The 22,050-nt window shown below is 45.8% G+C and overlaps 1 protein-coding gene across 1 annotated transcript; it reads right to left on the bottom strand.

Moving 5' to 3' along the window:
* Positions 1-4,219: 4,219 nt before the first annotated feature.
* On the bottom strand, positions 4,220-9,238 carry SOX4 (SRY-box transcription factor 4). Its single transcript, XM_055570770.1, has 2 exons — positions 5,964-9,238; positions 4,220-5,542 (listed from the first exon to the last, which is right to left on the bottom strand). The coding sequence occupies exon 1, from the start codon at positions 8,473-8,475 to the stop codon at positions 7,030-7,032; it is 1,446 nt and encodes a 481-aa protein (XP_055426745.1). The 5' UTR covers positions 8,476-9,238; the 3' UTR covers positions 4,220-5,542; positions 5,964-7,029.
* Positions 9,239-22,050: the final 12,812 nt, after the last annotated feature.

Raw genomic sequence — 22,050 nt, 5'->3', positions numbered from 1 at the left:
TGCCCTGACTTGACTTGGGCCTGGACTGTTTGGCAGTACTCCATAAACCAACTGCCCTGAATTGAACCTGTCAGAAGAAAATAAAATGGGCTAAATTTATTATCACCTGGATCCACAGACACACACACGCATGAAGGTGCATTGTTAACTAAGACAGACCAAAATGCAGCAGCCTGGTCCAAGAGCCCTCTGGGAAATACTGTTTGGTGATGGGAGGTGTGTTTCTTTTTTAATCTTCTTGTTAACATCAAGAAGGAAAACAACCCATGCAGGAAACCATAAAACCCTTCAAGTTAACTGTAGTCAACGGTCAATCTCATTAGGGTATAATGGGTAGGTTGCGGCCCTCTCTATAAAGTCTGAGTACACTCCCCTGAATAATTTCCAGTGATCTCCCTTTTCGATAACAAAGCAGAAGTTCCACTCACCGTGTTTATACAGTTGATTCTATTCTGCCTCAGGTACTTCTTCTAAAACTCAGTCCCTGAGTTGACCTTTGATCTTAGTTAACATTCATTGAAATGGAATATATTAAATACATACATATGCACAGCTAATCACTTACACTTACCCTCTCAATGAGGGAGGTCAGAGAGCATCCCTTGGGACATGCCCAGGAAGTCAGAAGGCTCCCAGTCCTCCTCTATGGCCCAGGCCTGGTTAAGTCTCTCTGGTTGAAGTAAAGACACCTATTTCTGGAAATCAGAAGCAGGGCTCAAGAAAGGGGGTTCCAGGGCTGGTTTCTCTCACTTCTGATCTTGTGACCCCATTGAGCCACTCTCAAGTTCCTTTCTCCATTGAGCAAACGGCACGATTAAGTCCTTGTTGCATATTTATTAGGAAAATATGCTAAACAACCATGGAGGCAGAGATCCTCCAGCTTCATGTGAAAGCCTTCCTTTACCCTGCAGATTTGTTCTTTTAAGGTCCAAGTTGTAACTCATTTGTGCATTGGTACACAAAACTGCTTTGCATCTTTGGAGAACACATACCGCATTCCAGATAGTGAGCCTGCTATCTGGGGGCTTATTAGGGTCCCACCCCCAGAATCCAATCATCTTCATAATCTCTGCCCTTAGCTAGAATCCTAGGGTGATTCTATGATGTGTGGGCTCATGTACCAGATCGGAAGATACCGATTCCAGGCATTTCATTTTAAGAAATTGGTACCTTCTGTATTTGCTTGCACTGTGCTAGGCTTAAACAAGCATTATCTTTTTAGAACAACCCATGAGGTAAGGAACTAGCACTTAATGAGCCCATCCAAGAGGCTAGGCCTGATGCCAGGTATGTTCCATGTGTCACTCCACTAGATGCTCACAACGGCTTTTTATGTCCACATAGTTTTCTTTCTATTTAGCAGTTTAGAGCACTGAGGCTTAAGGAGGCTAAGAGATGACCAACGGCCTTCATAGCTGGACGGTCTAAGATGCAGCATTGTACCTCAGGCTTTCAATAAATCCAAGACTCCTTCCCACAGCTGCCATAACACAGCCTGACATGCAAAGACATTTTGGAAGCTCTTAAAGGCCCACTGAAACAACGTATATGTAAAATTAACAAATAACAATCAAATATGTATTATATGCAGTGAAACAGAGACAGCAAAGTTGGGGAAACCAAGTGTTTATGGCATGCTTCCTGTCCTCCAACAATTTGAGTTTTAAGGGCGAGATGACTGCCTGGGAATTCTTTTTGGAGAACTGGAAAGGTGGGCTAAAATCATTCTGTGCAGGGCTTTGGATGGAGCCTGTGAATTCTATGCTTTATCCCTAGTTTTTTTGTCAGCAGAGTCTGACCACCACCCTGATGCCTGGAATGGCTTCTCCCCACCTCCTATAGTTTTCAAATGATACCCAGTGAAGATCTGAAAATGGATAGGGAGATAATTTTCCAGAATTGGACTCTCTGAGACCCCATGGACTATTCAGTCCATGCAATTTTCCAGGTGAAAAAACTGGATCGGGTAGCTGTTCCCTTCTCCAGGGGATCTTCCCAACCCAGGAATCAAACCCAGGTCTCCTGCATTGCTGGTGGATTCTTTACCAGCTGAGCCATCAGGGAAGCCCGGAGGGGTAGGGTAAACATTAGTAAATATGGGTTAGAGAGATACTGTAGTACAGGACTCAAAGGAGGAAAAAAATAAAAGGCATAAAAAAATAACCACAAAGAAAAATAAAGTGTACCAACCTTCCACCCTGAGAAATCCAAACAGGTAAGATGGATTTGTATTCCTACCAGAATTCTTAAGTGTTTTCTTGACATTTGGATCTATCCCAATGCTCCTTTAAAATAAATTAAATTATGATTAAATATTCTGGAACCCTAGCATTCACTATCCAAACCACATGTTCTGACTCATGGACACCCTATTAACACAGGGAGGACTTGGTAAATGTGTATGTCCACTTCCCAGCCCTTTGCTTTCCCATTTTCCTTGGAAATCCTTAATACCCCAGTATCCCTGCCTGCCCCCTCCAAATATGAGCACAAAATTCAGGCACTCAGTCCACCCTACCAGCTTACATTTTTTTTTTTCTTGGCACTTACAGGTTAATTAACTAGAACTGACAAAACCTACTTATCAGCTATTACTAATTCATTTCTAATCAAGCCCAGGGTCAGAACAGTATTTTTAAATAAAAATGGCTTTTATTCTTAAAATCTGAAATTTATTCTCTTCTATTGATCCCAATTATCTGAAAGTTAAAAGTCATCCTAAACTGTTTGGTTTCTCAGATTTATTATTCCTTTCTACCATCTAATACATAAGTGTTCCTTATGAATAAAGACTGATTCAGAGGAAAGGAAGTACAAAGATGTTTCCTACATCTACTCTATCACCTCCTAGGAAGATCACACGTTTTAAGCTTTTCTTTTTAAAGAAATGTTATCAAAATTCTTAAACAGCTAAAGTATCTGATTTTATGTGGAAACTCAAGGGGCAATAAATGCAGTTCTAGCAGGAGAACCCTATAAAATAAAATATACTTAAAAATTATATCACATAGTCTTCATTTATGGCAAGGTTTTCACATTTTGGATCTGAAAAAATTAAACAATCGTTATCACTACCATGAACAAAAAGCAATTAGAAGAGTCTTTGAAGAGATAAGTGTATTTGAAGAAACTAATATAAGATACCAAGTTGATTTTTTAATTAAAAAAACCACATAATTACAGAACACAAGTGCAATTAAAACTAAATATAGTAGTGAATACATGTAATAAAAATTTGGACTTTAGTAGCTAAAATGATTTTTGAATGATGAAATTACACTGAAATGCAATAGTTACATTATTTTAGAGGGTAGAATTATTGCTTTTCACTGACCAGAAAACATTGCTTGTTTTGGTCTCCAAAAATCTCTTCATCCACCTGTACAATCTAGAATGGAGATTTCCTTACCTACAAGCAATCTTGATGATTAAAGAGTTATTTCCACATAGGTCTTATTAACCTCTCCTCTCCAGTGCTGAAAAACCAGAAGACATATAAAGCAGACATTTTAAACAAACACTTGGAAGGGAAGATGGGCTTTGTTAGTTAATAGCAATTGTTAACCCTCAAAGTAAACAGGAAATGGTGCCTCTTAGCAAACTGCAGGCTCCAAACCAAATACTAACAGGCCTTAGGAAATCCCAGGTACTTTTTCTCCTTCTCTGACAGGAATAACCCCATTGGTCATGGCACACAAAAGATTTTGGCACCACATGAAGCTTCTTGCTTTTGAGGAAAAAAAATGATTACAACTTTTTATCTCATAACAGGTAGTGCCTTTCACCACAATATATTGATAATTTAACAGCCTTTTTGTTCCTAATCTGTGAGAAACAATTCTAGCTGCTGCTGGATGGTTAATCTAGGCAAATCAAGGAGAAAGCAGTTTTAGGACCTGGTTTTATCTGTGAAGAATTCTGTCCACATTACTCCTCCCCTTCTTTTTAAAATTTCAAGACAATGGGCGTTGATTTAAATGGGGGTAAACTCAGAAAATTCCTAGAAAGCGTGTAGAGCTGACACATGGTTTCAGGGTTAGTGCCTGCCCAATCTGAGTGAGAGGAATTTAGGAGATTTATTCCTCAATTAGATGGCATGTAACAGGCCTGAGAACTCACTTGTTTCAAAGCTAGGGCAGATGATGTAGTCTCTACAAGCCATAGAGCCCTTCCAATCTTATGCTTTGGGCATAATAATGACAAAAGTCAAGATTTAGGGTTCAGTTCCAGCTGATTTTATTTCCTTCTCAAAAAAAGTTATTTACAGAAGGTATATATCAACAATCTGACAGGCAGTGAACTTGACATGATTAGCTGGCATGATTTTTTTCTTTTTCTTTTTTCCCCCAAACATTGTTTTTTTGTGGCCTTGAATTTTCAGACAAATATTCTACACGGCATATTGCACAGGATGGATGGCAAAAAAAAGTTTAAAAACAAAAACCCTTAACGGAACTGCCTTAAAAGGCAGACGTCCTAGTGCCTGTCATGTTATATTAAACATACATACACACAATCTTTTTGCTTTATTATAATACAGACTTAAATGTACAAAGATGTTTTCCACTTTTTTCAATCTTTAAACACAACAGCTATAAACCTGAACACATATGCTATCATCATGCCATAAGACTAAAACAATTATATTTAGCGACAAGTAGAAAGGATTAAATAGTCAAATACAAGAATGAAAAACGCAGTACATAGTGTCGCGAACTCAAATCGGCATTTAGATAGATCCAGTGGTTTAAACGGCACGTTTTTGTTTATAAAAAAAGTGCAAAAAAGATGTGGTTTACAAGTTAAAGCTACAGGATCCCTTTTTGCTGTAAATGCACCAGTTTTAAAGCCTCTGCATAAAACAGTATTTTGTTTAAAAAACTCGGTTTTCTTTAAAAGCATACAGTGTTTGGCTAATTCTCCTCCCCTTTTTATAGGGCTGAGGTCAAAGGATGGACACTGGTGGCAGGTTAAGGGATACTGTCACTTTAAGAAGCCTGCAGATTGAAGTGTAAACATGGAGAAATTAGGGGCTGATTTTTTAAAACTGTGTGAGATATTAACCAGCCGCCTTATTATAAAATCAGGAAATCCAAACAGCGATTTACACCGATTAACACCCCCTTTATATATTTTTTACAAAAATACACTGAGAAAATAATCAAACGTTTTCATCTCTCTTGTCTTTTTTTGTTTTTTAAAAGTGTCAAAAGTCTACATTTAAATATAAAAAATTAAAAGTTAAAACTCTAGCCCTTCAGTGAAGGAGACGTAAAATGGCGTGGGTAACAACAACTACCAAAAAAAAAAAAAAAAAAAAACTAAAGAAAAAAGAAAGTAAGGAAAGAAGAAATAAGGAAGTAAATAGAAAGCAAAGCAAAAGAAAGCAAAAAAAAAAAAAAAAGGGACAAAACAAGAAAAAAATGTTTGGCCAGTATAAATACGTCCACATATAAAATGGCATCTGATTACATTTACAAGGAAAAAAAAATACGAGGATGGAGCATCGGTGAGGGAAAAAAACACGTCTTCTCATTTACACCTATAAGGAATAAACACATACACACTGAGAAAAAATTTGGTCCTGAATTGGTTTTTTTTTTTTTTAAAGTCCAGCACAGATTTGAGTTGCGTTTGAATCCTTTAAAGAGTTAAGAATGAAAAAAAGCTGGTGATAATTTCTGTCGTAGGAATCAAACATAGCGCCATCTATCTGCTTTTTATATTATCCTACACTATTTTAAAAACTGCTCAACAGTCTTAATACAGAAATCTTTAAAAGATAGACAGGATAACATGCTATATTAACCCCACCAGTGAAATAATCCAACACCATCACGATTCCGATTAAGAGAAGCAAAAAACCTTTTTTTCCCCCCCCGACACCACTCGCCCTCCACTGCCCCGGGTACCACATCAAACAGTCTCCTCTCCTCCGCGACTGCGGGGCCGTGAAGTCTCACCTCACTGGTTTCAGAGATGCAGGAGGCGGAGGCCCAGGAGACGCCGCCACCTTCTCCCGATCGTGCAAATCCATTTCAGTTTTATTACTCGCCCCCCTTCCAGTTCGTGGCCTTCTCCTCCCCGCCCCTCGTCCTGGCTGGTGTGGCTTTCCAACTAGGTTCTCGGGTCATTTCCGAGCGCCGGTCACTCAACGTCTCCTCCTCTGGCTGCTGGGACAAGGGAAGAAAAAAAAAAAAGAAAGAAAAAAAGAGAGGGGGAAAAAAAAAAGGCGGGGGAGGGGCAAAAAAAAAAAAAAAAAAAAAGCCCTCCAAAAACAAAACGGGAATACGCCAGCGTGGAGTCTCTCAGTCCCGGTGCTGGGGCCCTTGCGACTCCCCTCTCCCCGTAGTCGGTCAAATTCGACGCTCCGGAGCCTTCGGTCTTCTTGGGAGGGTGGTGGGGGGGGGAGAATGGGGGCGAGGATGCTGAGAACAAAACCCCTCCGGGGGCATGCCGGAGTCCCCCTCCCCTCCGGATCAAAAAACCAAAAAACCAAGTAAAATAGCCCCAAAACACCGAGGGAGCGATCAGAGAGGAATAGACGATTCCTTCAGTCGCTAGAAAACTACCAACTCGGCTTCTGGCCGGGGGTGCACACAAGTCCGGAAGCTCGTTGGAAGGGCTGGTGGTGGTGGTGGTGGGGGGTCTCTTCCAGCAAAGGGGAGGAAACTCGAAGTCGCTTTTTTCGCCATCAACAACACCACCAAGAACAACAATAAAAGGTCGCCCCTGTCTACCTCCACCTCCGCCGCGTCTCTCCGGCCGGCGAGATGGGGGTTGGGAGCGCGGGTCCCCAGACGCCGTGGCGTTGCTCTCCGACCACCCGGACGCGGCCGAGGCCGGCCCTGCTCACTTTTTTTTTTCTCCTTTTCCTTTTTTCTTTTTTTTTCCCCCCTCTTGTTTTCCCTTTTCTCTTGCAACTCTTTTCTCTGTTCACTTTTTTTTTTTTCTTTTTCATTTTCCTCTCTGGTCCTCCCCCCACCCCACAACCCGCCCCGTCCCTCACTCTCCCAGCCCGCGCGCCCTTCAGTAGGTGAAGACCAGGTTGGAGATGCTGGACTCCAGCCAGTCTCCCGAGATCATCTCGCTCACCTCGGGCGTGCAGTAGTCCGGGAACTCGAAATGCGAGCCGGAGCCGGGTTCGAAGTTAAAATCCAGATCCCGGTCCAGCGCCGACGACGAGCTGAAGCTGCCCAGGGACATGCTCTCAAAGTTTGAGCTGGGGTTCAGGTCGAGCAGGTCGTCTTCGAACTCGTCGTCGGAGGACGACGAGCCCGAGGACGAGGAGGAGGAGGACGACGACGAGGAGGAGGAGGAGGACGAGGCCGACGAGGACGCGTGCGAGGGCGCGCTGGACGGGGCGGGCGAGGCGGCGCGCAGGCTGGCGTAGCTACGGTGGTCGGCGGGCGAGCGGCCGGCGGCCGGCGATGAGGCGGCGCTGCTGCGGCCGCTCAGGCTCGGCCCGTCGGGCGAGCAACCGGCGCCCCCTTCCTCGTACAGGCCCAGGGGGTCGCTGGGGTCGGCGCCGGCACCCACGCCGCCGACGGGCGAGGACGACGCGCCTAGGCCGCCGAACAGGTAGACACGCTTAACCTTCTTCTCCGCCGGGTGTTTGCCCGGGGCCGCCAGGCCGGCCGAGGCCGAGGCCGCTGCCGAGGCCGAGGCGCCGGGAGTCCGCGCCTTGTACAGCGAGTGGTGGTCGGCGGCCGCGGCGGCGGCGCCCAGGGGCAACAGGGCGGCGGCCCCCGCCTGCTCGGCGGCGAACGAGGACGACGACGACGAGGAGGAGGCGGAGGCGGCCGCCGCCGCCGCCTTCCCGCCGCCGCCCGCCAGGATGAGCTTGGCGTGGGGCTTGCCGACCCCGCCGCCCGCCACTTTGGAGCCGCAGCTCTTTTTCTGCGCGGGTTTGGAGTTGGCGCCGCCACCGCTCGCGCCGCCGCCGCCTCCTCCCCCCGCGTGGCTGCCCCCGCCGCCGCCGCCCCCGTGGCCGCTGCCACCGACCTTGTCGCCCTTCTCCCCAGGCTTGGAGGCGGCGGCGGCCGCGGAGCCCGAGTTGGCGTTGCCGGACTTCACCTTCTTCCTGGGCCGGTACTTGTAGTCGGGGTAGTCAGCCATGTGCTTGAGGCGCAGCCGCTCCGCCTCCCGAATGAAAGGGATCTTGTCGCTGTCTTTGAGCAGCTTCCAGCGTTTGCCCAGCCGCTTGGAGATCTCGGCGTTGTGCATGTCGGGTGACTGCTCCATGATCTTGCGCCGCTCGATCTGCGACCACACCATAAAGGCGTTCATGGGCCGTTTGATGTGCCCACTCGGCGTCTTGCACCAGCTCGGGTCGTCGGCCTTGCCGCCCGTGGAGGCGGTGGAGCCGGGCGTGGGGGAGGAGGCGATGCCCAGCTCGAGGCCGGCGCCCGAGTCCGAGCTCTCGCCGGCGAGCAGCGCTTCCGTGTTCTCGGCGTTGTTGGTTTGCTGCACCATGGCCCCGGCTCGGCGGGCGCCCACGCGCGCTCACACCCTCGCGGCGGCCGCGGCGCGATCGCCGGGCCCTCCTGGCTCCCGGGACCAAGCGCACGCCGAGCGAGGGGACGTGCGCAGCGGTCGAGCGGGCGGCTCAACTCCTGGCTGGGGTGGAGGTGGGCGAAGAGAGAAAAGTCTCCAAAAAGATGCGGGGCGGGAGCACTCCGCCTCTTGCAGAGGAGTTATAGTTCCCAGGCTGGAGAATCTCTCTCTCTCTTGCTCTTCTCTCTCACCGCGCCGCAGTTTGCGCTGTCTCTCGGCTCTGCGTCCTGGACGGTGCTAAAGTGGAGAGGAGTTTCTCGAATGCTGGTTGCTGAAGCTTCCAATACAAGTTTCTCGCCGCCTCCCAGGCAAGTCTTTTTTTTTTTTTCCTTCCCCTGAAGCAGTTGATTCCAGTTCGCGAGCGCTCTCAGAAGCTCAGGAAAGCGACATAGTCTCTATCAGTTAGTCCCTCTCTTACAATGCAAAGCAGAAAAGGCTCTGGCTCCAGGACTCTCTGTGGGCGGAATCGGCACTAAGGAGTTTGTGCAATTATTTTGTTGCAAGGTAGGACGCCAGAAAGGCTTCATGCAACAGACTGGCATGAATAAATGTATGTTTCCCCCTCCCTCCTGCAAGAAGGGAGCTGGTAATGGCAGAGTTCCTCCAGTGCAGACTCTTAAAGAGCGTGCAAGAACTAGAGACCCAGAGCGAAACAGGCCTCTTCCTCTCACACACGGTTTCCCTTGCTGCAGCTTAGAGCGGACCCCAATTCCGCCTCGCGCCTCTTTATCCTTTCCCAGTCTTGGCCGCGGCCAATCAGCCGCTGTAACCAACGCTTCCTCGTGCCAAGCCCCTCCCCCGGGCTTCCCATTGGCTTGGAACCCGATGCAATAATAATCTCCGCGTGCAATGAGAAGCTCCAAATCTGACCTCATTCCAATTTACAGAGCAAACTTTTTAAAAGGGCTAGAAGTACAGCTGAGATTTCTGCTGCTTCTTTTTTCCTTTTGCTGTGCGTGCCTGCGTGTGTGTGTGTGTGTGGTGTGTGAAGAGGATGTTAATGCATGAAATTATTAAGGGGAGAGACGGAAATGTATTCTAACCATTATGTTAGATAACAAGGGGCTTAGAAGGGGGGGAAGGGTGAAATACTGTAAATGGAAGCTTTCTGCTTAAAAGCCAAGTGATTATTTTTATTAGTTCTTTTCAGTATTGGAGTAGAGAATCAGCCTTTAGTGCAAAATCTGTTCCTCGGCTCCTTCATAAAGCCAAGGATGTAAAAGAGGGAGGGAAAGCTATGAAAATAAATCAATAGATATTGAAAACCATTAAGAAAGTGGCACCTAGACACCTGTCATCACTATTATTTTAACAATTCCAGGTACAGCACAGATGTTGATGTAGTGTGTTAATCCCTTCAGAGCTGTTTGGGTGCTGTTTGTTGGAAGGCAGAAAAGAGGATTTTGGGGGGCAATAATTACTTGCTCTCTTAACCAAACAGGGGTTGACTATAGTTATTGAATGATTTGAACTCCCCTTTGAATTCTGGATGGGCTTCCCTAGTGGCGCAGTGTGGTAAAGAATTTGCCTGAGAATGTAGGAGACAGGGGAGACTGGGTTCCATCCCTGGGGCAGGAAGATCGCCTTGGAGGAGGAAATGGCAATCCACTCCAGTATTCTTGCCTGGAAAAATCCCATGGACAGAGGAGCCTCATGGGTTACAATCTACAGGATTGCAAAGAGCTAGACACGGCTGAGCACACAGCACAGCACACACGGTCATAAATCCTGGGTAGCCCAAACAGAGGAGCTTTCCACTGAAACACAATAGGCAGTGTTCCATAGTTAATAGGAGAATTTCTGTAGTTTTGTGTAAGATGATAATGGTGAGTAAAGGATGGGAATCAGTTTTACTTTTTAAGTATTAGTTTTCCACATTTTCAAAATTAAAGATAGCTTCACGCTTCATCCTCTCTTCCCCAAACCCTCCTCCTCCTTTCCTTTATATTTTCTCCTATATGTTCGTTACTTCAATCAAATGGAATTAAAAGGCCAAAGCAAAGAGACACTGTAAAAGGCAGTGATAACTAGTAGCAAAAAAGAATGGAACCTCTGAATTTATATTAGACCTTGCTGCTAGTCTTTCTTACTAGTCTTGTGACCCTGGGGATGTGACCAAGTCTCAGTTTTCCTCATCAGTGATATGGGAACACTAGGAACTACTTTATATAGTGTTTTGTGGGAGTTCAGTGAGCTTGATGTATAGTAAGCCCTCAGTGAATACTATATTATCCTTCATGATAATTCAGATTCCAGAGACATTCCCTCTAGTAAAAGCAGCATGTTGTTCGACTAAAATCGAGGGAGGTCACTGATGTGAAAAAATCATCACAGATCATGGATGTGAACCATCCAAGGACCACACTGGCAACCCAGTCATCCTGATGATTTGAAAAGAAGCCTCATGAAGAGCATTGTGAAGAATGTGGCAAAAAAAAGTTCCCAGGTAGTCAAAATACATGTTAATTTGGCCACAGACATCTCTTTTGTTCTAAGGTATGAAAATTAAAATTATAACAAAGATTGGTCTTCCTTAAAACTATAATAATAAAACTGTTTTTCTATAAGCCAGTGATAAGTGGTTAGGTAGGGCTAACCTAACATAATTAAGTCAGCTTTCAATTCCGATCAAACTAGTGCTGGGCAGCAGATTTCTATTTATCTTGTCAAACTTTTAGAGTATGTAGGCTGGGGAGAGGCCCAGGTTGTCAGATGTAGAATTTTACTGGAAAGAACACCCTTTGGCGACATCTGACTGGATCTCTAAGGATCAACCACAAACAAGAATGTTTTTGTGGGTAGAAGCAAATAATTTTTGACCAGTAGCTACCCAAGTTATATATTTTTTTCTTTTAGAAGGGGAAACAAATCTTGAAAACAAAAAACCCACAGGCACCTCTTTTGCATCTAACAAAGCGGGGTGTGTCATCATTTTATTTGGTACTCATACTATAACATAGCCCTACATGTTCTCAATTTGACATAAAAATTACTGTAAGAGGTCTATATTTATTTATTTTATTATTTATTTTAAAAATCAATAATTTTACCAGAATAAAAAAAGAATAAATACTATGTTTATTTTGAGATTTGTAGCAACTAATAATCTGAGGGTGTGACTAAATTTGTGATGTTTCAGTCAAAGTGAGTGAATAATCAGTATCATTGATTATATTTCCAAAGCCATTTGTGATTCTACCAGTGAATGAGATCAGAGAAAAGTGGAAGTTAAAGCAGTCAGAATGATTTTATGTTTAAAGCACGCAGATTTGTTTTTCTTAATGTGTGTACTAAAAAATAGCCACTGGCCTATTTCTATTGTTAGGTATATTTTCTATATTTCAACAAATCTAACTGATGTCTTTCAGACATACTATGGTCACATGCTATTAAGGGAGAAGAACTGCCAGTGAAACTGACATCCCCATGGTTGTAAGACATCTGAAAAGAAAAAAGTTCCTCTTAGAATTGAAGAAATATGGTATTAGTAATTTCCATTGACATAAAAGATTGTTATAATATATATGAATGCTTAGACTTCTGAAGTAGATTTGTTTTTATGTGTTAGTAGCCCTCTTAAAATGTAAGAAAACATGTGACAAGTGGCCTTTTATTAAAGACATCTTTCTCACCAACTGGATACTTGCACACTGAAATGCATGAGGTCTCAATAGCAAATAATGAGAAAAGATTTCTGTGTTCTCATTACCTAACTTCACATGCTTTGTAACCAGTTTTTCCATTACTAACATTTTTTTTCCCAAATACCAGATATTTGGTGGCCCCTACTAAATCAGTACTCAGTGTTCCCTCTGCTGGCTTTGTAGTACATGAAGTGATTCTTAATGCTACTCTCTAAGCCATATTAACAGTAAGCCAAGATAATTTTGCAAAAAAAAAAAAAAAAAAAAATCCTGTTTCAAAATAATAGATGAAATTTATTTATTAGCAAAGATGATAGACATTCCAAATTTTGAATTAAGGTAACTATTTCCTCTTAATTATTTTCCATTAAATAATGGAACTCGATTTGAGATGTAATATTTGCTAATTCATTTCTTCTGCTCTCACACACCTGCACAACATAAAAATCCTGCATCCATAAAATGGTATGGGGTATAGATGGAAATAGCATTGTCCCACTGCTTAATATATGCCTATAGCATAGAGGGAGGGAAAAAAAAAAAAAAACCTGAGGGGAAATTAGTTTAACAAATCTCTTGGATTCACAGTGATTTGCAAGGTTTTTCCTTGTCTTGGTTATAGAAACTGTGATTGTAAGAGCTGGTCTGACCTGACAACTATTCAGTTCAAAGAAAATAAAGAGGGGAAAAATCCTGTCTTTGTTACTTTAGCAGACAGGGAAGAAGCCTGAGAAATTTGATGTCATTGGCCTTTGCCAACTGAAAGGCCCCAGGCTTTTTGGTTCCACACTTTATGGAAAATAACCTTCCATCAGAAGCTGATTTACTTCTCAGTCAAGTAGACAAATATAACTTGCACTTCATTTTGGGGGGGCTGATGAAATTGCTTTGGAACTGGACTTCTCCGGAGGGGTGGGGGTTGTATGGAAAAACAATGTATGGAAGTAATCCTTATTTGCAAAATACTAAAATAGGATCTTAGGTAAAATGAAGTCCACGTTTATTATTATTATTATGTTTACTCTTAGGAAAAATTAAGAGATAAGAATCCTGCATTTCTAATTAAATTTTTGCCATTTTCTCTCCCCTCCTAACCAGTGGCTGGCACCTGGTAGGTTTCTGTATGCATTTCATACCAGCGCCAACTCATTTTTCCTCTCCTTTCAATTTTCTCATGAGAACAAGCAGGAAATGAGTGTTTGCACCAGGCCACGTAAATTTGAAGCAGGAACACGAGCTTCTGCTCCATTTCGCTAAGCCGAAGCAAGTCACACCCACCCCGAACCCGCGTTTACTCGTCCATCAGCCGACTCCCAGTGCAGGGAGAGGCGGCCGCCAGGTGGCAGCGCTGAGCCTCCCTGCGCCCACGAGGAGACGTGGGAAAACGTGGGCATGGTCGGACTTCTTTCTCCCCGCTTCCTCCTCTCCTGAACCCGTAGCATCCTCCACTACCTTCTTTCGGTAGCAGTTTAAACGATCAGCGGTTAATAGGGTGTGTCGATGAATTCTGATGATTTTTTTTTTTAATCATAAATCAGAGTTTAGGGCAACGAACCGCCGCCTCCCGTTCACTTGTCAGAAGCTCCCAGAGACTTGGGGACGCCAGGACTCCCGTTTGGAACTAGTCACTGAACCGGGAGCTCATCAATGGCCGGGTCCGTATCTTGCCGAAGCCGGAACGAATTAGAAGGCTCCCTCGGAGAGCCGCTGCAGAGGAGGCGCGCCCAACTCGAGGACTAGCAGAGGCACCCCTCCTCCTCAAAAGATGGTTTCCCTCTGCCGGGCGCCGCGACTCGGTGGCGCGGGCACCGCGTTCTCCCTGCCCTGAGCGCGCCGAGGGGTCGGCGGGGATCGGCGGCTGAGCCTCGTCTTCGGTTACTGGTACAGGGAGGAAATACAATGGAATCGACTCCGGCTGTGCTTTTTTGGGGAAAAGTCTGTCCTACTGTAAACAGGTTTCGGGCGATGCTGTCAGCAACACTTTAACACCCGTCTTCCGTTTAGGTTTACGACCCGGAGAAGAAGCCGAAGACACAGGCTCACACGCGCCCCCGCACCCTAGCCTTCTTCGAAATTTCGATTGGCCGCGCTGGCCGGGGTTGGGGGGAGGTGGTTTCCTCCGGCGCTCGGCTCCTCCATCCCCTCCACCAACCCCCCCACCCCCCGCCACCGGGCCCCATTCCGTCCCTGACCGGAACTGACAGTTCCTGGGCCCCCTGGTCTCCAGAAAGCCCACCGCCCCGTGCGCGCTCTGCGTCTGGAACCCACATTCCGGCTGGCAGGCGACATTCGTACCCGGGCTGAGCAACCCCCTCCCTGGTCCCATGGAGCGTGCAGTTAGTTGCCCGCTCTCGTGCAGGAGGGCAGAACAGGGTGTGTGCGCGGTGGGCGGGGCGGGGGGGGGGGTACAGAGGAAAAAGCTGTAGGACCAAGGGAGGTTGACAATTGGTTGCATTCGAGTCTTCAAGCATCCCCTCCCCCGGGGCTTCGGAGGGGGCTTCCGCGTGCCTCGGTGCCCTCCCTCTTGCGGGAAGGGTGGGGAGGGGGGCGGGAGTCGCGGTGCCAGGGCCCCCTGGCAGGGGCGCACCGACGCCCCCCGGGAATCGGCTCCGGGTCTCAGGTCTGGGAGGAGGGAGTTTCTGGCAAGTAAATCACCGATAGAGGCTGCGCCCTGGGCGCAGTTACTGAGAATCGAAGCGCTCTGGAGGGATTCGGCTCGCTTTGTCCCCCTTGGATTCGCGTGCTTCTGCCTTTCCGCAGGCCGCCGTGGCAGCCAGGCCCCGGGAGCAGGCGCCCGGGTGGGGCTGCCAACCCGCGCGGGGCGCCCCGAAGCCATCCCAGTAACCCCAGCGCGCGGCGTGGATGGCAGCACGTCCCGCGGGATTCCCGCCCCCGCCCCCCAACTCCACAGCCAAGGAGAAGCAATTCCAGCTGGAGCCCCGTGGGGAAATAGTCTGATCCCACTTATGGAAAACGCTTAAACAAGAGCACACCTAAGCCAACGTTAGCCAGCGAGTTGACCTACAATTGGAGGTGGTGCGGGGGCGGGCAGGCTGGAGCAGGCGCGCCTGCCTGCGAGGGAAACCCGCCGGGGAGTGGGCAGAGGGAAGCGAGGCGAAATGTCAAGATAAGAGAAAGAGAGGAAGAGGGCGGGGGAGGGAGAAAGGCGCTCGATCGCAGAGAGGGAAGATGGGGAGGCGCGGAGGCCGCGCCGGCTGCCAGGTGACGCGGGTCAGAGGGGAAGGGGGGCGGGCGCAGCACGCGCGGGCTCCGCCAGGCACCGGAGCTCCGTGTTCCCAGCCCTCCCCGCCCCTCCCCGCCCCTCCCCGGGTCCCCCTTGGCCCGGCATCACGTGTGGCGCCGACGGCGACTCGTGGGAGTGGGAGGGGTGGGGAGGAGCAGGGACCAAAGAACCTGGTGCCCCAGACCGCGCCGAGCGCGCTGCACACCTGGCACCCGGGACTCGCCATCTGCTTCGAGCTCACGCCTCTCGGGCCAGGGTGTGAGCTTGGAGAGATGTAAGGATATTGCCCGGGGGCAGGATGGCTTCGAGTCGATGAACTCAGTCAGTCAGTGTTTATGGTGCTCCTACTGTGTGCAGAGCGTCCCCTCCAGCTGCTGGGCTCAGGAGCTGCACCATCTGTTCTGTGTGTTGTGTAATAACATTGTGTAATAAGTGCACAAGCTGAACGGTAATCTAAGCAAATTGGTCCTGCCAAGGAGGGCGGTTGAGGCAGTTTGGAGGTCTGGAAAGGTGATGAGTCTGGTAGAGTAAGGTGTGAACGTTTTATGATTTTCCTCTGCTTTCTTATATATGAGTGACCCCTCATTCCCCACCCTCTACCCCGTGCTTCCTGTGCGGCATTCTCAGAACACAGAGATCAAAATTAACGATCACAGTTTTAAACTAGTAATTTAGTGACACTTACTCTGAGCGCCGAAGAATTGATGCTTTTGAACTGTGGTGCTGGAGAACACTCTTGAGAGTCCCTTGGACTGCAAGGAGATCCAACCTCTCAATGCTAAAGGAAATCAGTCCTGAATATTCATTGGAAGGACTGATGCTGAAGCTGAAACTCCAATACTTTGGCCACCTGATGCGAAGTTACTGACTCATTTGAAAAGACCCTGATGCTGGGAAAGATTGAGGGTGGGAGGAGAAGGGGCAGACAGAAGATGAGATGGTTGGATGATGTCACCGACTGGATGGACATGCGTTTGAGTAAGCTCCGGGAGTTGGTGATGGACAGGGAAGCCTGGCTCTGCAGTCCATGGGGTCGCAAAGAGTTGGACAGGACTGAGCGACTGAACTGAACTGAACTCTGAGCTAGAAGAATTTGTAAGTAATTGAAACCTAGTCCATAAACACTCAAACTTAACTCATTCATTTCACAAATATCAGACCCCAGACACTGCTTTATTGGAAAAACTGTTTTGTAATATAACTTTTGGGCTTCCCAGGTGTGGCTTAGTGGTAAAGAACTGGACTGCCAATGCAGGAGATGCTGCTTTGATGCCCTGGAGAAGAAAATGGCAACCCACTCCAGGATTCTTGCCTGGGAAATTCCATGGACAGAGGAGCCTGGCGGGCCACAGTCCATGGGGTCACAAGAGTTGGACTTGATTTAGCGACTAAAAAGCAACAATAATAGTGTAACTTTATCCTGTGAGAAAATTCTTAGATAATATAACCTATGTTTTAATGTATTTTTAAAGTCAATATAATGCTCAAACTACAATATGAAGGCAAAATAGGCACAAAATTCATAATACAATACTATATTTCCACCATGTGTGCCCAGGTTATATTTCACTAGAACACCCAAAATGTTGTCTAAAGGGAGTACTGCCAAGATGTTAATTATAATCTAAGGATGTCAGGCAAGTACTGAGGAATGGGAATGTACTCAGGGATGGGAATGTAATTCAAAGTCTGAAATTTCACGGCGGACGTGGTAGATTCTTATATCAACCTTGTCCTATTTATGCCCTTTGTGGATCCTATCCCATCAACTCTAGATCAGGTCACATGACTTGCTTTGGCTAATGGAGCATTAGCAAACATGAGCCAAGCAGAAAGTTTGATGCTACTGCTGCTAAGTCACTTCAGTCGTGTCCGACTCTGAGCAACCCCATAGACAGCAGCCCAGCAGGCTCCCCCGTCCCTGGGATTCTCCAGGCAAGAATACTGGAGTGGGTTGCCATTTCCTTCTCCAATGCATGAAAGTGAAAAGTGAAAGTGAAGTCGCTCAGTCGTGTCCGACTTAGCGACCCCATGGACTGCAGCCTACCAGGCTCCTCCATCCATGGGATTCTCCATGCAAGAGTACTCCAGTGGGGTGCCATTGCCTTCTCTGGAAAGTTTGATGAGTGCCTGCCTATTGGTATTTGTCCATTTGAAATCTAAAGACCACTGTGGGAATAGAGGCCCAGACAGAGAGAATGGACTTCTGGACCCAGCAGGGGAAGGAGAGAATGGGAGGAATTGAGAGAATAGCATTGATACATACACTAATGTGTAAAATAGATAGCTAGTGGGAACCTGCTGTATAGCACAGGGAGCTCAGCTCCGTGATGACCTAGATGGGTGGGATGGGGTGTGTGAGGGACGCTGTAGAAGGAGGGGATATATGTATGCATATGGCTGATTCACGTTGTATAGCAGAAATTTACACAGCATGATAAAACAATTATACTCCAATTAAAATTTTTTAAAAATACATATGCAAAAAATAATAAAGAGCATTATGTTGTGAAGAAGCTAGGCTGACTTACGGGGAGAAAGTGATGCCCTGCCGGTGCTGGTTGTCCCAGGCATGTGACTGAGGCTATCTGGGACCACAGCGGGATTGTCAGATGACTACAGCCCCATGAGTGATCCCAGATGAGTCTGGCAGAAGAATCACTAGATTGACAAGCTACAGATCTGTGAGAACAATACATCGTTGTTTTAAATCACTATGTTAGGGGTGACTTGTCATACAGTAAGAAAGGACAGAGTAGTATTAACTACAATACCATGTGATAGATGCTAAAATACAAATCGAGTCAAGAAGATGATCTCTCTTTAATGACTCCAGACCTTCCTTATGAGTTCAATCCATATGTCCATTAATGCCCATGGTGAATATAGGGGTTAGCTGGATTTGAATAACCCAGATCGCTAATCTTTTCTCATTGCAAGTCGTACTCCCTTGCCATCTTCCGAACTTTCCTGAACTTCTTTCCCCTCGCGGGAGACCTGCTGCCACCAGCACTGCTCTTTATCTGTCACGTCTGTCGCTCCTTCTGTCTGCGGCCTTTCCTGGCTCGCTCATTTCTCTCCATTTTTTTTTTTCCCTTTTTCCTTCTTCCTGGTCTTTTCATTTTCTGCTTGGAAAAAGCAGTTGTTGGAGGTGAGATGAGCATCACCTCTCTAGATTCTGAAAAAGTGTAGTGGTCACACGCAGGATGTTAGAACCCTGACTAGTACACATTCTATGGCTTTAGAACCACATCCTGTTTGTGACCCCTACACTCTTGCAGAATCTAGAGAGGTGATACTCATCTCACCTCCAACAACTGACTGAAAGAAATGTACAAGCAGAAGCAATGACCAAAAAGCTAAGATAAGCTCAAGAATCAAATACCTGAGAGCTTAGCATGGTCGGTCTGTTTACTGATCCTAAGTAAACACACATTGAAGCAACAGCAGAAAATGAAAAGTAAGACCAAGAAGAAGGAAAAAGGGGAAAAAAAAAAATGGAGAGACATGAGCTAGCCAGGAAAGGCCGCAGACAGAAGGAGCGACAGACGTGACAGATAAAGAGAAGTGCTGGTGGTAGCAGGTCTCCTGAGAGGGGAAAGAAGTTCAGGAAGGTTCGGAAGATGGCAAGGGAGTACAATACTTATCTATAGTCATATATATTGGAGAAGGCAATGGCACCCCACTCCAGTACTCTTGCTGGAAAATCCCATGGATGGAGGAGCCTGGTAGGCTGCAGTCCATGGGGTCGCTAGGAGTCGGGCACGACTGAACGACTTCAGTTTCATTTTTCACTTTCATGCATTGGAGAAGGAAATGGCAACCCGCTCCAGTGTTCTTGCCTGGAGAATCCCAGGGACGAGGGAGCCTGGTGGGCTGCCGTCTATGGGGCTGCACAGAGTCGGACACGACTGAAGCGATTTAGCGGCAGCAGCAGCAGCATAGTCATATATACATAGTAGCTTCCCAGGTGGCTCAATGAGTAAAGAGTCTGCCTGCAGTGCAGGAGACGCAGGTAATGTGGGTTTGATCCCTGGGTCGGGAAGATCTCCTGGAGTAGGAAATGGCAACCCACTCCAGTATTCTTGCCATGGAGAATTCCATGGACAGAGGATCCTGGTGGGCTATAGTCCAAGGGATCGCAAAGAGCTGGACGCGACTGAGCACACACACACCTTATACATAGTATATATGGCTGACAACTCCCAAAATTTAAAAGCCAGTGGTGTGGTTTTAATCCAAAGGCCAGGAGACCTAAGACCTCAGGAAAAGTTGATGTTTCAGCTGGAGTCTTAAGGCAGGGGAAAAAAGCCAGTGTCCCTCTGTGCAGGCAGGCAGGCAAAGGAAATTCTCGTTTACTTGGGGGAGAGTCAGCCTTTCTGTTCTATTCAGGTCTCTAGCTGATTGGTTGAGGCCCAGTCACATTAGGGAAAACCCTCATGGAAACCTTCACAAAAACACTCAGAGCAATGTTTGACCAAATATCTGAGTACCTCATGGCCTAGTAAAGTTAACACATAAAGTTAACCATCACAGACGGTTACCAACAGTCTTGCCTCATCCTTAGCTTTACTCAAGGATGGCATTCAAAGCTAGGTTAGATAAGTAGCCAACCAAGAAGATGTTCTGATGGAAAATGGGAAGATCTTTAAACTTCCCATCTGATAAACCCCACTCCCCACAACCAACTGATAAATAACAGCAAAGTTCATCCCTTGAGGTTATAATATGTGTTTTTCTAATAAAAAACATTAGATTATTTTAATTACACAGATTACCCAAGAAGCTGTTGAACTGACCTACTATTAGACAAAAATAGTATAGTTCTTTAGAATAGCTTTTCTCATAGGTTCAAATAGGTTTAAACATAGGCAGGAGGCGCTGAGGAAAGGGGAAAGGAGATCACTTTGAGAAGGGAAGATTTAAATGCAATGCTCTTGGCATGGTATGGTGTGACTGAATGAAAAAAATAAAGAACTAAAGGTTAAATTTTGCTGCTCCCTTTAAATGTACAGCTTTAATTTCCTGAGACTGGAAAGTCCCTGATGTTAATATGCAAAATAGCATCACTAGAATTACTTCAAGTTTAAGGCATGATGTAGTTTAGCTCAGAATAGATATAACCTTCCCTTTCATGTTTATGCCTCAAGGGTAAAATGAAAAAGAAAGAAAAAAAATAAAGCTCCAAAGGAAACTTGACACCATGCACCATGTAACTAAAGGATATTCTTCACTAACCTTCCTTTAGAAATAATTTTATTATAATCATTGTCTATAATACCTAGTATTCCAAACATCAGTTTTTAGAATATTATAATTTGAAAGATTTTTTAAAAAACATTTACAAAAAAGATTTAAAGATCTTCAGAACATTTCTAAAAAAAGATTTTTTTCCTAAAAAATCTGAGAAAATGCTGCATCTTTATGTTAGGTTAGGCATTCCTTATTTTATTTGCCTCTATAGTATGTACTATGCTCAGACAGTAAAGAATCTGCCTGCAATGTGGGAGATCTGGGTTTGATTCCTGGGTTGGGAAGATCCCCTGGAGGAGGGCATGGCAACCCACTCCAGTGTACTTGCCTGGAAAATCCCTGGGGACAAAGGAGCCTGGCGGGCTACAGTCCATGGGGTCACAAAGAGTTGGACACAACTGAGTAACTAAGCACAGCACAGATGTAGATGTGTTCTGAAAACTCAGTGACTCAACACAAAGTTCTTTCCTACTGATGCAAAGTCCACCATGAGCCCAGCAACTCGCCAAAGTGGCTTCTTTTCCCAGCAATGTCTTAGCGGACCAGACTGAGTGGCTCCATATCTTAAACATGTGACCTTTCTGGTCTCCATGAAAGGGAGAATGTAGAGAATTCTTAGTCATCTTTAAGTACCTTTTCTCGAAAGGGACATACATCATTTATGCTCATAGTCCATTGGACATAACTGGGCACATGGCCCTGCCTGAAGGCTTGGAAATAATGGCTGTCCTCTCTGCTCCAGGAAAGAGGAAAAATGTGTATGAGTGAATACTAGAAATCTGTTCCATGTTATTTTTGGAATTGATATGCCTCATCTAAATTTGCTATAAAGTGGATTTACTTTAAGTAAATCCTATTCTCCTTTCAGCTGCATTTCAAATAAAAATTACACTCTAGCAGGAAAAAAATTTTTTGTCTGGACTAATGTTTTTATTGTTCTTCATATTTTAAAGCCACATTAAGATGAAAGAAGTCATTAAAGACATGAACATGTCTGCTTCTGAGTATGAGGTGGTAGTAGTAGAAAGCAATCACAACTAGAAAAAAAAGATTATAGAAGTCAAGCAGAATATAAAATTAGCAAAAGTAAATTTTAGAGAGAGGAAAGGCTAAAACTGCTGGTCATTTTCTTGCCTGGGAGCATCTGCTGAGTCTGTTCATAAGCTGTCATAGTAAAGGTGAAAAACAAAACTTTTTATATTCATGTTGATTAGCATGGGCAAATTAGAATATACAGGATTTTCAAATAGAGATTTTCTCCCAGAGAATATTTGCTGAGAGCTAGGGCAGTGTAGGTGGGCTTCCCAGGTGATGCAGTGGTAAAGAATATGCCTGCCAGTGCAGGAAATGCAG

Source organism: Bubalus kerabau, chromosome 3 (genome assembly GCF_029407905.1).
Source record: "Bubalus kerabau isolate K-KA32 ecotype Philippines breed swamp buffalo chromosome 3, PCC_UOA_SB_1v2, whole genome shotgun sequence".
NCBI lineage: Eukaryota > Metazoa > Chordata > Mammalia > Artiodactyla > Bovidae > Bubalus > Bubalus kerabau.
The sequence above is the reverse complement of the archived record's forward strand: the minus strand, read 5'-3'. Positions and strand labels throughout refer to the sequence as shown.

Coding starts and splice junctions, on each gene's coding strand:
- SOX4 (XM_055570770.1), bottom strand. CDS start 8,475: ATGGTGCAGCAAACCAACAACGCCGAGAACACGGAAGCGCTGCTCGCC.